General features: G+C 42.3%; 1 protein-coding gene across 1 annotated transcript in view; it reads right to left on the bottom strand.

Annotated features, from left to right (window-relative positions):
* Positions 1-14,920, bottom strand: part of LOC311060490 (protein tweety homolog 2-like) — a 131,240-nt gene that overhangs the window by 17,854 nt on the left and 98,466 nt on the right. Inside the window, exons 6-7 of the mRNA XM_084078686.1 lie at positions 12,110-12,182; positions 1,219-1,288 (exon numbers count right to left, since the gene is read on the bottom strand). Coding sequence (XP_083934812.1) covers positions 1,219-1,288; positions 12,110-12,182 — 143 coding nt within the window. The remainder of the gene's footprint in view (positions 1-1,218; positions 1,289-12,109; positions 12,183-14,920) is intronic.

Genomic DNA, 14,920 nt, shown 5'->3' on the forward strand with positions numbered 1-14,920 from the left:
GTTGTGAGCTTATAGATCGGCTGTTTTTCCGTGCATGTGCACTGGCGCACAACTAAGTATAAATCATGTTTAACTCTAATTCCAATCCCTAAAGCCAACCTCTAAGACACCTAAATGTCTAATCCTGACCTGAATGTTTTTCTAATAGTTAATAATTTTTTAGACATACGTTAAGTATGTCTAAAAAATGTTTTTTAACTATAAAACAACCATTTGTCTTGTGAGGACCAGAAACAAAACGGTCCTCACAATGTATATTTCTTCAAATTCTACTATACTTGGTCCTTACACATACACATACACACACACGCACACGCACGCACACGCACACGCACACGCACACACACACGTTTACTCGCGAGTACATAAATATTTTAGGACACCAATTTTATGAATGCCTTTCATACCCTTTTTTATGCTCAGCTCTAACCCTAACCCTGAAGCCTGAGTTATATTCTGCTGAGTCACCAAAAATAGCTGATCTAGAAGCTGCGTCGCAGCGTGACAATGATGTACATGCCCATGAGGTAGATTGGATATTTTCGGTGCGTGACATCAACGTGCAAATAAAAGTATATATAACCCAACCTCTAAATGCCTTTTTGTAAACCTCAACCTGAATCTTTTCCTAATTGTAGGCTAAGTCTAATTCTAAATAACCATTTCTCTTGTGAGGAACAGGAAAAAAATGCTCCTCACAATGTCTATTTCTCAAATTCTACTATACTTGTGGGGACATTCGGCCCTCACAAGTATAGTTATGCGCACACGCACACACGCGCGCGCACACACACACACACACACACACGTTTAACCCATTCAATCCGGGAACGCATCTGTGTCATTTTAGATTTCTTTCGCTATTCAAAAATAGCAGATCTACAAGCTCATAGCACGGCACCAAGTACCGCGCTAAGAGCCTTTAGATCTGCTATTTTTAGGGGAAAAATCATGAAAATGTGTGCAAAATCTTTGACTATATATATTTTTAACTCAAATGTTTGCTTCTGGGGGTCCTTGGAACAAAACATTTTGAGATGGGGGTCTGCGGCCAAATACATAACACACACACACACACGCAGCCACCTGGTGAGACCATAATTTTCACGTAGTAACAGGAATTCAATTAGAATGTCTGGTCCAGAAGTGAACTCCCTGGTCGTTAGGGAGTGCATTAAAGAAGCATTAAGAGACATCATCGTTCACGCTCCCACTCACCCGCACTAACGATATCCCTCGTCCGGCTCATCAGGAACTTGTCAGGGGCCACGCAGAAATCACTGGTGCCCTGTAATCATAAAAAGGAAAAAAATATGATTTATTAAATGCAGAGACAGGACAGGGAGGGCAGAGGGGAGGGGTAGTAGGACCTACAGGTCAGTAATGGATACAGAACGTGTCTAATGACTTGGGTCTGGGAAAATGGACCTGAGGCCGATTCTACTAATGCCTTCTAAATCAGTGGTTGTCAAACTATTTCGTGCCAAGGACCCCCCAAAATGATATGTATTTGGCCACAGACCCCCATCTGAAAACAATTTGTGCTAGGGATCCACCAAGAAGAGAAGATTTGTGTTAAAAATAAAAAAAATAAAAAACTTTATTCAAAATGTTTCAAATACCATCAAGATTTTTCAAAAATGTTCAAAAATAGCAGATGTACAAGCTCGCAGTGCGGCACGAAGTGACGCGCTGTGAGCCTGGGTTTTAATAGGTTAAGCTTTGCGATGACCAGTAGATGATGTCAAAATTCACTATTCTATGAACACTGTGGACTGCATTTTTCTGCTTGCATATGAAATAGAATGTGATATATTTAGACAGAGACTATAGAACACATTAACTTTTTTCTTTATTTTGTACATGCTCAACCACGTGCTAAAGTGCTCAAAGTGTATAGCGATCGTCATATGGCACTGACGATGGTCTTATGACCGAAACTCTGACCGAATCCCTGACCGAATCCCTGTCTAAGGAGTCATCATTAAAATGTTTTGTGGCGTGTGTGTGTGTGTGTGTGTGAGTATTTCAAAACTTTAGTTCCTCTTAGTTTTTGAGACCATCACACCTGCAATCGAACTTATACTAAGGATAAGGAAAGGCGCAACAGTCTATCCTGGACTTTATTCTATAGAATGTGAGATAAAATGGTGTCAATCTGTTTTCGGACCTTTGGGGACATCCCCTGCAGGGTCAAGACAACAGGAACATCCTAACCATTTCCATTTCCTTTATTTTTTTGCAGTCATTTCAGCTAGTAATTTGTATTTAGCTTTTTTGTATTACATACACTGTATTATTTTGGTCAAAACAGCAACAAGCAACAACTCCCGAATGGGGGATGGTCATGCCTGGGTATGTTGTCTGTGGAGCAAACAACTCCATTCCCGTGATACGGTAATTTGAAATAAAATGTCTTTAGATGTGGGGAAAAAATATATAATATTTTTTTACATGAAGTCAAAGAAAACATATTTCTGAACATGTGCTATGAGTTTGAAATTGTAAGAACCGTGACTCTTTATTTAATTTAAAATAAGCTGGAGAGCTGACCCATTAATGGGAACAATTTACCCCGGCGACATCAGGGCCAATTGTTATATTACGCTCATCCTGTTTGAAATTCAATGGTGGCTTTTATGTTTGAGATTAAAATCAAACAAACACCAGCAGCAGTTCAAAGACTGTTACAGTTATTAAGTTACAATTGTAGCCATAATTGAGCAAGTATCTTATCTTATCTGAAATCGTTGCCAAAAAGAATGCGTCTTGTGCTAACTGGAGCCGATTTGCGCTGACGTCAGGCCTGTCCATATAAGGGCATACTGTATCATGAAGCGCACTCGCTTGTAGCAGATATACAAGCTCATAGCGCGGCACTTTGTGCCGCAATATGAGCTTGTAGATCTGCTATTTTTGAAACATTCCTGGCACAAAATATTTTTTTGAGATGGGGGGTCCACTCGGCAGCCAAATACATGTCATTTTGGGGGTCCTTGACATGAAAATGTTTGAGAACCACTGCGGGTGGGTTCCTGATAAATCATTGATAGCTACTGCAGGAACAAAATGGACCGTTACGGATCTATAACTCTGAGAGCGTACAAATGGAACCAAACGGATCAAATGGACTCTCAGAGTTATCAGGGGTGGGGGGAGGGAGAGGGGGTGGGGGGTCGGTGCTCCGTGGCCTAATGCATACCAAACTGGGGATCCTTGAAATTGAAAAAAAATAATAAAGTTTGAAAACCACTGGCCTAGATAACATCCACTTTGTTGTTCAGTGTGGGTTTTTTCCGAGCAGAACTTCCCTCCGCTGTCACGTCGCCAGGCCACTGGAGTTCGGCGCAGTGTGACACTTTCCCAAGTAACACTAGACCTTGTGGCTTTTTTCATTCAGTGTGTGTGAACACAGAGGAGGACAAAGTTTAGCAGGAGAAGAAGGAGAAGCTCTTAATGCTTTTGTCCTTCACTGGACTTTTAAAAAAGAAAGACGTTAAGTGACTGGAGCCAGACAGATGTGACCCACTTCTCTGTGAGCAGCGCCACAGTTGTTAAGATGCAAGCAAGTCACACCTTAAGGGAGATAAGTGTGTGTGTGTGTGTGTGTGTGGTCGGTCTATTTATGTGTCCACGGTTATCAGCAATGCTGCTGTGTGCATGTGTGTCCGCGCGCGCGTGCGTGTGTGTGTGTCCTTGCGTATGTGCATGCTTGTTCACGCTCGCTTGTCCGTCCTTGCCTGTGTGTATGCATTTGTTTGTGCGCGCGCGCGCGTGTGTGTGTGTGTACAAGTGTTCAACCGTGCGTGTGTGCGTGCGTGCAGGCTGTAGTCAGCTTGGGTCCATAATGAACGAATGCATAATGAATGTGTCCTTTCTTTTCACTGAAGCCCTTAATTACAGACGGGGAGTACAGAGAAGAAGAGTCTGAGCTCGCGGTCATTCTTCCCCCTGATGGGTTTTAAACGCACAGGAACCCTGCTAACAAACTGCTTCCAGAAAGGACCCGCTGACCTGCCCGAGCTCACAACTTGCCATGGAACTAGGCTAGCCTTTTATGCTGTTTGCTTGGCTCATTACGTAGCTTCTACAGGAGGCTAAAGCCATCATTTATACTGTACTCTGTAGTATAGTATACAGTGTCACTTGGCAAAAACAACTGATCTGTCACGTCATATTGTGACCCGTTGTTAGCTTGTGTAGATCAGTTTACAGTATATGCTTTGTTGTACTAGGACACAGAAAAAAAAATGCTGAGGTAGTGAGGTAGTTCTGAAGAATTTGAGATTTTTAGAACAGTTTCACGTTTTCTTTTATTTATTTATTTATTCATTAATTCTCAAAGTGGGGTCCGGGGACCCCCAGGGGTCCTTGAAGGGGTTCCAGGAGGTCCCCCAGCTAAATGATAGTTAGGAACCAAATGGACTCTAATGGGTCTGTAACTCAGAGACAGAGAGTGTACAAATGGAACCAAATGGACCCGTATGGGTCCATTTGGTTCCACTTGTACACTCTCAGAGTTGAATTAACATTAATTTTACAATATAAATTGGGGTCTCAGAGATAAAAATACCATTAAATGGGGGTCCGTAGCCTAATGCATGTCAAACTGGGGGTCCTTGAAATGAATTAATTCATTTAATTTATTGAAAATGTTCACCTATAATGACATGCCCAAAATATCCATTTCAATATCATCAAGGACAAGCACCACAAGTCACAAACTGTTCAACCCCCTACAACGACCGCGGCCTACCGCAGTATCAAGAGCATCAAGAACCCCTAACCTTAGAAAGGCTGAGAGTTCCACGATCAAAGTGGGTGAAAATGTTATCACAAGAAAGGAGGAAATTACCTACCTGGGTTCCATCTTGGAGGCAAACCTCTCAGGTGACAAAAACGCTGAAAAGACGATCAAAAAGGTCCACAAAATAACACGGAGGATGTAGAGGCTTGTTCGTAAAGTCAGTAAGAATACTCTGAAGATTCTTGTAGGGGCCCTCATACAAGGTCATTATGATTATGCATGCACTTCATGGTATCACAACACCTCCAAGGCCCTAAAAACAAGGCTCCAAACATCCCAAAACAAACTTGTAAGGCTACTTCTTGGCCTCAATTACAAAACCCATCTAACCCATGCCCATTTTGCTAGGATTGGATGGCTTAGGGTTGAGGACAGAGTACAGCAACTTGCTATGGGCCTGGTCTTCAAGATACACCACAACATTGGGATCCCCCTATATTTGTCAAAATACTTCCAAAATGTTAATCAAGTCCATGATCATAACACCAGAGGCAGCTCCACAAACCATGTTCAACCCAGATTTGGCACAACAAAGGGAATGAACTCTTTCTCATGCTATTCATCTAAAATGTGGAATGCCCTACCAAAAGGAGTAAAGGAGTGTAAAACCCTACTCACTTTCAAAAATGCCCTAAAGATACACCTTCAGGAGGCTGCAATTCAAAAATGGCCCCTGTCCAAGTCCTAACCTACCCCATGTCCTAACCTAACCTACCCCCCCCCCCCCCTTCTCTCTTTCTTTTTTTGTACATATTTTTCACCCTTCATACCAGTAACCTGTAAACTGATTGTATGACATTCTGTATAGTAGTGTGTATATCTGTCTGTCTCTTATATGTCATCATGATTTGTGTGCGTGGGGATCTCATCTTAAACAAGCTACGTGCTTAACTGAGCTATCCAGTTTAGTAGACCTTGTATTGTGAATTTGTACTTCCATGTACTGTTATGTACTGTCATGTACTGTTCTCATGTCTTACTAAATAAAGTACATCAATCAATCAATCAAGCAGCATACACCAGGTTCATGAACAGCTTTCACCCGGCTGCCGTCAGACTGCGGAACTAGGCATGAGCCTTGTTCAGCAGTCTGATGACAGGCGGTGCTGTCAGGCTGGTCTCAGACCTCTGCTCTTCCTTGGACCTACCTGGGAATTATACCAGGGACAAGTGACTTGGACTTTTTCTTTGCTCTTACTCATGGAAACATATACCAGTGTTAGTCTACCTTATGTGGATTATGCGGTCAACGTGCGCTGACATTTTGCACCTTAATCCCATGTACAACGCACTGACTTTTGTCTTTCTGGGTTTTTCCAGCACCTTATCTAACGTCCATAAGTATATCATGCACAGTATACATCTGCTGCTATGCTCACGCACCTTATATCTTATCTCAGGTACTACTGTATGTGTAAATATGTAGATACTTTGCTTGTTTTCTTTGATTGATCTCCTTTTCCCCTTGCCCCCGCCTTCTTCTTCTTCCCTTTCTTTTTTTTCTATGGAAATAACGATGGAACTATACACGAAAACTAATTTCATCCACTTTTTTACTTCTGTAAACCTGTGATGTGACAATAAAGCTGATTCTGAAGAATGGCAGGTTTTAAAGCGGTAAGCTGTAGGCAATGTCATTATTCTTTCATTATTGTTTGTCAGATTTATTGATGCCAAACATTTTGTCTGGAACTAAGTGGCAAATGGATGTGGCCATGATGAGTGATGGGGCTTTGAAAAGCATCCCTCTAATAGAGAAAGGAATAATAACAATGACTTGATGAGCGGGCTGACAGTGTCTTGCCTGAGGGAAACGAGGACAGTTCATCTCTGCTTCAGAAAAGCACAAAAGATAGTTCTCACTGAAGAGAACAAAAAGGCTTCATCCATTCAGATTTCGAACTTGAAACTTTTTCAAAAGTTTTTTTAAAGTAGTGAAAGTAGCCGATCTACAAGCTCACAACGCGAGTGTCCATGAGTGAGTGGAGTGACGGCCACACAGGCCCGCGGCGGGTGCTGCATACTGCGTGCACACAGACAAATAAAGGTGCCAACAGGAACCAAAACTTGGTTCTTCAGAGAGATGCCATAGAATAACTCTTTTTTGTTCCAGAAAGAACCTTTCAGACCATTTATTTTAATGGTTCTATAAAGAAACCAAACCCCTTAAACCGTATAAACTTCATCAACCGGCTAAAATGTGTGTGTCGAAAATCTGCTATTTTCGATGAATGTCTGCCTATTAACTCTCTCAGTGCCAGGCCCCGAGTTATCCCGAGTTTTTACTTAATACCCTCCCTGCCAGAACTTTTTTTTTTTGGGGGGGGAAAAAGTGTTCAGAACCCAATATATCATTATCTAAAGATTTGCAGCTCCATCCACTCCTTGTTTAACTTATAACTGAAAAAGGCTTTATCTCGCTTCCTAAGCACTTTTTTTTTACTTTGAAAAAAAAAAGAAATGTTGGCATAGTTCGCAATAATTTGTTTATTTCATTGGCACTGAGAGAGTTAAGACATGGTTTAAGAGTTCAAAAAAACTTGAACCAAAAAAAGGTTCTATAGAAAATAAAAACGGTTCTATAGAAAATAAAAACTTAACACAAATAAAAATAACAAGGGATATCGCCTTTAACGTCTGGCACGTTTTCTTTGATTTGATCACTTCACACAGCCCTGTGGTTTTCACGTTACTTCTTCCTCTAGTCTTGATCTGGAGTCCAACCCCATACAATCAGAGTGATTGTGATGTAGCCACGTAATTTGGTGACTTGTATAAGTGATGTGATTGGTTAAAAACTGAAACTCTAACTTGCTTTTTTACAGGATTGGGCCACAGACAACTATTAGTGTCGATTAGTCTCGCTGTTGGGAGCTCTGGTCCCTATAGAGGGCGAGACAATAATTACCCATCACTTTTATCCATATACAACTGTGTGGTGCTTAAAGTGGGGTCCGGGGACCCCCGGGAGTCCTTGAGGGTGTTCCATGGGGTCCCCAGAAAGATTGGTTAATATAGCATCAACCCACCATGACCCTATATACATTGGCTATTTGAAAATAGCCGATCTACAGCTTTGTGTGATTTTATTTTCAAAAAATCTTGTAAGAAATGGGACATACTTGAAATACTTGTATGGGGGGTCCCCTTGCACATATATTTTCAGATGGGGGTCTGCGGGCAAATATTCAGGTGCTGTACACAGTGCTGTACACGCAAACAAACACACACATGCATACACGCACACACACACACACACACACACACACACACACACACACACACACACACACACACACACACACACACACACACACACACACACACACACACACACACACACACACACAGCTCACATACACAGTGATGCACAGTACAATAAATAAGGTATAACGCAGTGTTCTCATGCTGTGGCTCTGTGGCCAGCTGTTTCATATGCATGCATGGGCCATTATCAAGCCATTTGAGACTGTGGCAGCATGTGCTGACAGGCCGGAACACCAGAGACCGACCGCTGGAGGTTTGGCCCAGCCAGACCAAAATAAGTGTCAACACAATAATGTGTTAGCAGGCAACAATGAATGAGGCATATTTTTGAAACGCACACAAATTATGTACAATTGAATCCAGCTGCAAGCTATGATAACATATTCCATTCGTGTTCAAAATCCACATCAGTTAACAAGATCGATTTTTAAGGACATTTAACCCTGGTGTCCCTGATTATGGGCATTTTCATTTTTTTCATATTTCTCCCAACAAGCCTAAATAGCAGATCTACAAGCTCACAAAGCGTTGCACTGTATGTTACGTGAAATTTGTCCTCTGCATGCATTCACCCATCCTATAACTACTAGGAGCAGTGAGCAGCCATTAGTACGGCGCTCGGGGAGCAGTTAGGGTTTAAGTGTCTTGCTCAGGGACACTTTGACATATTGCAGAGGAATCGAACCATGGCGTCCCAGGCAGGATCTCTAACCACTCAGCTATGGCTGCCCTTCAATTATGTATACAGGGCGAAACATTGTTAAGTCTTTCAAGTTAGGTTGTGTATCTCTCAGTATTAACAAGGGGCTCCTAATGATTTGGGAAGTAGAAATGGACAATAATATACTGTATGTACCTGGAAATGTATTATTTAATATGATAATAACCAAATAAGAATCAATATGGGTTTATTTGCCACTTACTCACAAGCAGCTAAATGTTGCTGGGACTGCAGCCTCGCTATACTGCAGGTTCCGCAAATAGCAATAGGCCTCTCCGGATGGTAGTAATGGCTATATTTATTTCTGCAAATAAGGACTTGCAAAAACCAACAGTTCAAGTTATTGTAGATGTAGATTTCATCCAGCAGATAAGATACAGGAAAGTAACAGGAAACCAAAGCAAACAGTTGTCGTAGAACATTGCTTCTTGCCGTTCCCAGCTCTGCCGTGTTCTGTTCTTTACCTCAGGCTTATTGACTGCGTTGTACCGTTTAGCATCTTCTACAGCCGAGGGTTCTTCAGGCCAGATCGAGCACAATGCAACAGCAAACCCGTGAGAAAAGAGCACGGACCCCGAGGCGCGCAGCAGCAGCAGCAGCAGCAGCACACAACTCATCCATTCTAAATACAACGTTTCCACCTTGCCGGGTCTATTTTTAGACACACCGTGTGGGCTTTGTTTTTTTTTCTCCTTCTCTTTTTTGCTCTGATTGGGGCCACGATGACAAAGCTAAAAGCAAGCTAACTCACCCATACAAAACTGTGTGTGTTTAATATGTTATACTGTTGCTGTCAGGCACGTAAATTAATGCCCGACTTCATCATGCTTCAGGGTCACACAAAAGTATCAACAATAGCCGACCTACAAGCTCACAACGCATTGCATCGTGACACGTTTTGAGCTTGTAGATCTGCTATTTTGGAATTCAAATCCTAAAAAGTAACAGTTTTGGACATTATGAGTATGAGGTTTCCAACCGACAGAAAGGCAACGCAATTTTATTTTTTACAGCCACAATATATATTTTGAAACATATATGTTAAGAGGCTGCAGTGTGGGCTAGTCTAGGGATAAAACTCCACATAGTAAATAGTAAATGCTAAGGCTAAAATCCTTCATTACTGCTACAGTGATAGGATTTCAAAGCCTCAGCATGGGGAGGGGGTCTAAATTATTCATAAAACAGCGGTATATTTCAAGATATACTGTACAAAACAAAATAGCCCAAATATATATCATTGTGTATCGGATATGAGAAAAAACTTTGGTCCACTTTTCTTCCATATATTTTGAAACACAGGCCTACACGTAAAAGAAAATATATATAGCCTACATATATTTCTGCAGTATAAGGCTAGCACTCCACACGGTCAGTGCTAAAGGCTAAAATCCTTCATTAATGCCACCGTGACAGGATTTCAAAGCTTCAATAGGATTCCTGGAGCCATAATCCTCAACGGTCAATAATTGAGTGGAGTAACCATGACAACAAGGTGTGGATTTGGGGGTTTTGATCAAAGTGTGTGTCTATATTTAGCGGACCCCTTGCTGATCATAAATCAGTGGAAGCTGTGGGCTGAGAGACGGAGCCGGTGCAATACGAGGACGGCTGCTACACTTAAAAAGCTTTTTGCATTAGCACTCTTCACGCTACGAAAGTAGCCGATCTACAGGCAGGGGGGGTTTGTGGCCAAATACATATCATTTTGTGGGGGTCCTTGGCACGAAAACGTTTGAGAACTACTGATTTAGAAGGCATTTGTAGAATCGGCCTCATGTCTTAATGCAGTTGTTCTCAACCAGTGGTCCGGGGAACAACAGTGGTCCTTGAGGGGGTTCCAGGTGGTCCCCAGCAAAATGATGGGGAGTTGGTAACCAAATGGACCCTTACAGATCTTTAACTCTTGAGAGTGTAAAATGAAACCAAATGGACCCTTATGGGTCCATTTGGTTTCATTTTACACTCTCAAGAATTACATTATTGTTAAACATCTGCATTACTTAATTTACAGGAAGTAACTCAATTAGATAATATACTTAGAAGAATAGTTATTTTGATCAATGTTTGCCTGTTATCTCTCCTATGGTGCCAACATAAATACAGCATGGAATTGTGGACAGAATCTTATATGAAAAGGGCTGAAAACCACTGTCTTAATGGGTTAGAATGCTTTCTACTCCACTCACAGTGTAGTGTGAATGCGTGTGTTGCTGCTGAAGGCATGTCATGGTACAGTACTTATCGAGAGACTGCAGGCCATGAATGCTGAAAGCACTTAAGTAAACATCAACAGGGCCCATCTCAGAGAGCCACGAAGAGCATCGATCTTTCTGACGGGAAAATGAAGTCGTCCTGCGGTGGAGCCGGAATGTAGGATCGCATGTTTATGCATGTTTGTGGACCGGAGGGAAATGTGTAAATGTGTCCCACTGTCCCCCGTACCGGACGATTTATGTGCTGTGGAAGGCCACAGCTATAATGGCATTGAGTGTTCGCTCTCAGGCAAACTGTAGGCCACTCTTATATCGTTGCTGTCGGGGTGGAAACATCATACTGTAGTATGGCAAAGTATAGGGCATTCATTTGTGGAAAAACATAAAATTGTACATTGTGGAGATAAGAGTGTGCACGTGCACACGCGTGTGCACAGCCGCACAAACGCACGTGGGCTAACACCGATAACCAGAGCCCTTAAACCTGACCCATAAATACCTAACCCTAACCCTGACCCCAACCTGAATAATCTTTTCTTAATTGTAACCTCGGCTTCTAAAAATCTCTGTTAACCTTGTGTGGGGTCCACCAAAATCAAATCAAGGTCAATTTCTCACTATTGATTGATTGATTGATTGATTGATATCTTTATTGACCATGAAATAAAAACATATTGTCACAAACATACATCTGACCAACCATAATCAAAAGGATAACACAACAAAAAGCTTACAGCTTGTTTCCAACGCAGTCATTTAGTACGAGGTGCTACTATAATTGTAGGGAACTCTGACCCTCATTAGTATAGAAATACCTGGTGTGCACCCACAGACAGAAGTACCATACTCCCTCCACTCTACAGCTAGACTTTATATAGTGTGTGTAGTATGAGCGCTAGAGAGAGAGAGCCACCCCCCCCCCCAAAAAAAAGCAATTAATCATGGTCATCGAGTGAGATGGAGATTGATTTGCAGAGCTGGACGGTAAAGGGTCAGTCAATCAGTCAGTCACACTGGGTGGATGGAGGGGTAGGGGTAGGGGTAGGGGTAGGGGGACGGGGGATGGGGGGAGTGGGGGCGGTGGCAGTAGTAACTCACCACAGCGGTGGCCAGGTCGGCTCCCAGCGAGGCCCAGCTGAGGACCAGCGTCAGCACCCCGAACACCATCATCCTGCAAGGAGACAGACATGCACACAAATATTACTAATTTGTTTTTAACCACTTATCTTGAATCCTGTATACTTATCTTAAATCCAATATATTTTTTGTCATTATTTCAATGACCCCCGTAACTCTGAGAGCGTACGAATGGAACCAAATGGACCCGTGAGGGTCCATTTGGTTCCATTCGTATACGCTCTCAGAGTTACGCACCTGTAAGGGGTGTAAGACCTTACAGGTCTGTGAGGGTCTGTAATACCCCACTTTGAGAACCACTGACTTAGTGGAGCGGAGGATTCCCCCAGGGCGTTATACTAGGCCACCTACTGTTTTCGCTCTACACTAAAAACCTTTTTCTGGATTCTACACAAAAAAATAGTTTTCTCCACAAATATTTTTCAACGGGTGGATCGGGTTCGTAGATCGTCTATTTTCACTGGCTTTCGCCGCAGAATAGGGATGATAGGGTTCACATCGATAAAGCCCTGAATGGACTAAAGCACCACCCTGTATCTCCCAACTATACTCTGTCCTCTCGACACCTCTAGACAGCTTAGATCCTCTGACCAGATGCAGATACACGCCAGTACGTGCGCACGCCTCACAGGCATGCATGCCTGCATCTCCTTATAAGCCAGGCCGCTGCCTGAGATCATCCAGCAGGGCCCTATTGACGGTACCAAAGTCTCGCCTTAATTGTCACAAAGGGCGACCGGGCAGCTTTTTCTTAAATTATGAACTGTTGTACTATGTTATGCAATTAATTTCAGATTTGTATTACTGTAAAGCACATTGTAACTTGTTTTTGAAAGGTGCTACATAAATAAAGTTATGCGTGTGTGTGCGTGAGAGAACGAGACAGAGAACACTAACTTGCCTTTGTGGCTTACGAATTTACAGTACTGTATGTATGTATGTATGTATGTATGTATGTATGTATGTATGTATGTATGTATGTATGTATGTGTGTATGTGCGTGTGCGTGTGTGTCTGTGTGTGTGTGGTTTTACATGCTAAGCCTACATGAATGCAAGCATATCAATAGCCATTAGCAGATGAACACAGATCAGCATTGGTTGGTCTGGTTAAACAATCCCCCTTGAAATCCAATCCAATCCCCTGCCTGTTGATGGAAGCTCACATTAAACCCAGACATACATTGTGTGCTGGTGGTCTTATCCTCCTAGCAATTAGCAGGTGTGTGTAGGATGCACATAGGCTGGTGGTCTTATCCTCTCATAGCAATTAGAAGGAGTAAAGAATGCATAGGCCACAGAGGAGACAAGGCAAAGGGAATCCATGTGATCCAGTTAAAGGACGACTTCACCCAATTTCAACCTATCTTCATATAATAGACCCCTTAACAGACGACGTCACACTGATAAGAACCAGTATGCGCGCGCAGGCCGGCACCAAATGAAACCCATTCTGTCAGGTCTCGCTACGACGCGCGCCTCACTAGCCAACACACAAGAGGTGGTTGAATTAACTGAAACCAACGCACCCCGAAAAACAATATGTTGGGAACAATCACCTGTGCGTCCAGTCTCAATGTTACTAAACAAATAATTGAAAAAAGTCTATAGTTCCTCACTAATGCTCGTCTCATGAAAAGATAGTACCATAAAATTGTTTTTAAAGTGTACTGTAGTTGCTTATTTGGGCTTGTTTCCAAATGATGTTTAAACCAGTGGTTCTAAAACATTTTCATGAGAAGGAGCCCCCTCAAATTAATATGCATTTTGTCAACGGACCCCCCTCCCCCCCCATCTAAAAGTATGTTGTGACTTGTGACACCTGTACCAGGATTTGTGTTGTTAAAATGTTAACTTTTTTCATGTTTCACTTTTTTTTCAAGATTTCTTTTCAAAATAGCTGATCTACAAGCTCACAATGAGTCGCAAAGTGACGCGTTGTGAGCTTGTAGATCTGCTATTTTCCAAATATCCGACGCATGTAGGTTTGTAAGTGCTCATGGAGCTTAGTTGCTTCTTTCGGGCTTGTTTTCTTAGACTTAATTTCTTATTTCTCTCACAAAATCTGGCAACACTGGCCAAGAGCGCTCTGCCAAAAAAACACTGGACACCAAGAGCGCTCCAGTGAATCTTTACTATAGAAATACAGGGCAGAAAGGTGCTGGCAGCTACAAAGAAAAGGTTTTCTGTGGACACGGCCCCATACTGTTATTTTAAAGCTGCACGGTGCAATATTTTCGCTTGTGACAAGGCCTGAAAGGAATATGTTGAATGAAGGCTTGAAACGTTAACGCTACAATTGGTGCATGCCCGCGGCCATCTTTGGCGTTTCTTGGCAGTCCTCCTTAAATACCCATAAACTGTAAGATCCGGAGTGTTAATTTAACTCAGAGGGTGTACACATGTGCAACAGTTAAAGCTGTAATCCATAACCGCCATGAGATTGATTTCCAAACCAAATTCAAACGTCCATGATTGCTTCACCATGTAATGAGGTTTGAGTGGTAGAAACTGTGGTCTCTCGTGCAGGGAGGTTCAGATCCCTGGTAGGTTAGAAGTTACAAATTGCAACTTTAACCATCCTTTTTCTTTAACCACTTAAACCCTCTATACCTAATAAAAACGGACCTGAGTTGACTCTGCACTTGGCGCGCTCTTTTTTTCCCTCTACACCAAATATCTTTGCAAAAAATAATAAATCTGCAAGCTTGTATATTGGCTATTTTCTTGCCAGCCCCCCAGCCCCCCTAATAGGGATGCTAAGGGCTCAAAC

Source organism: Gymnoscopelus microlampas, assembly GCF_963454915.1.
Source record: "Gymnoscopelus microlampas genome assembly, chromosome: 14".
In the NCBI taxonomy this organism is placed as follows: Eukaryota; Metazoa; Chordata; class Actinopteri; order Myctophiformes; family Myctophidae; genus Gymnoscopelus; species Gymnoscopelus microlampas.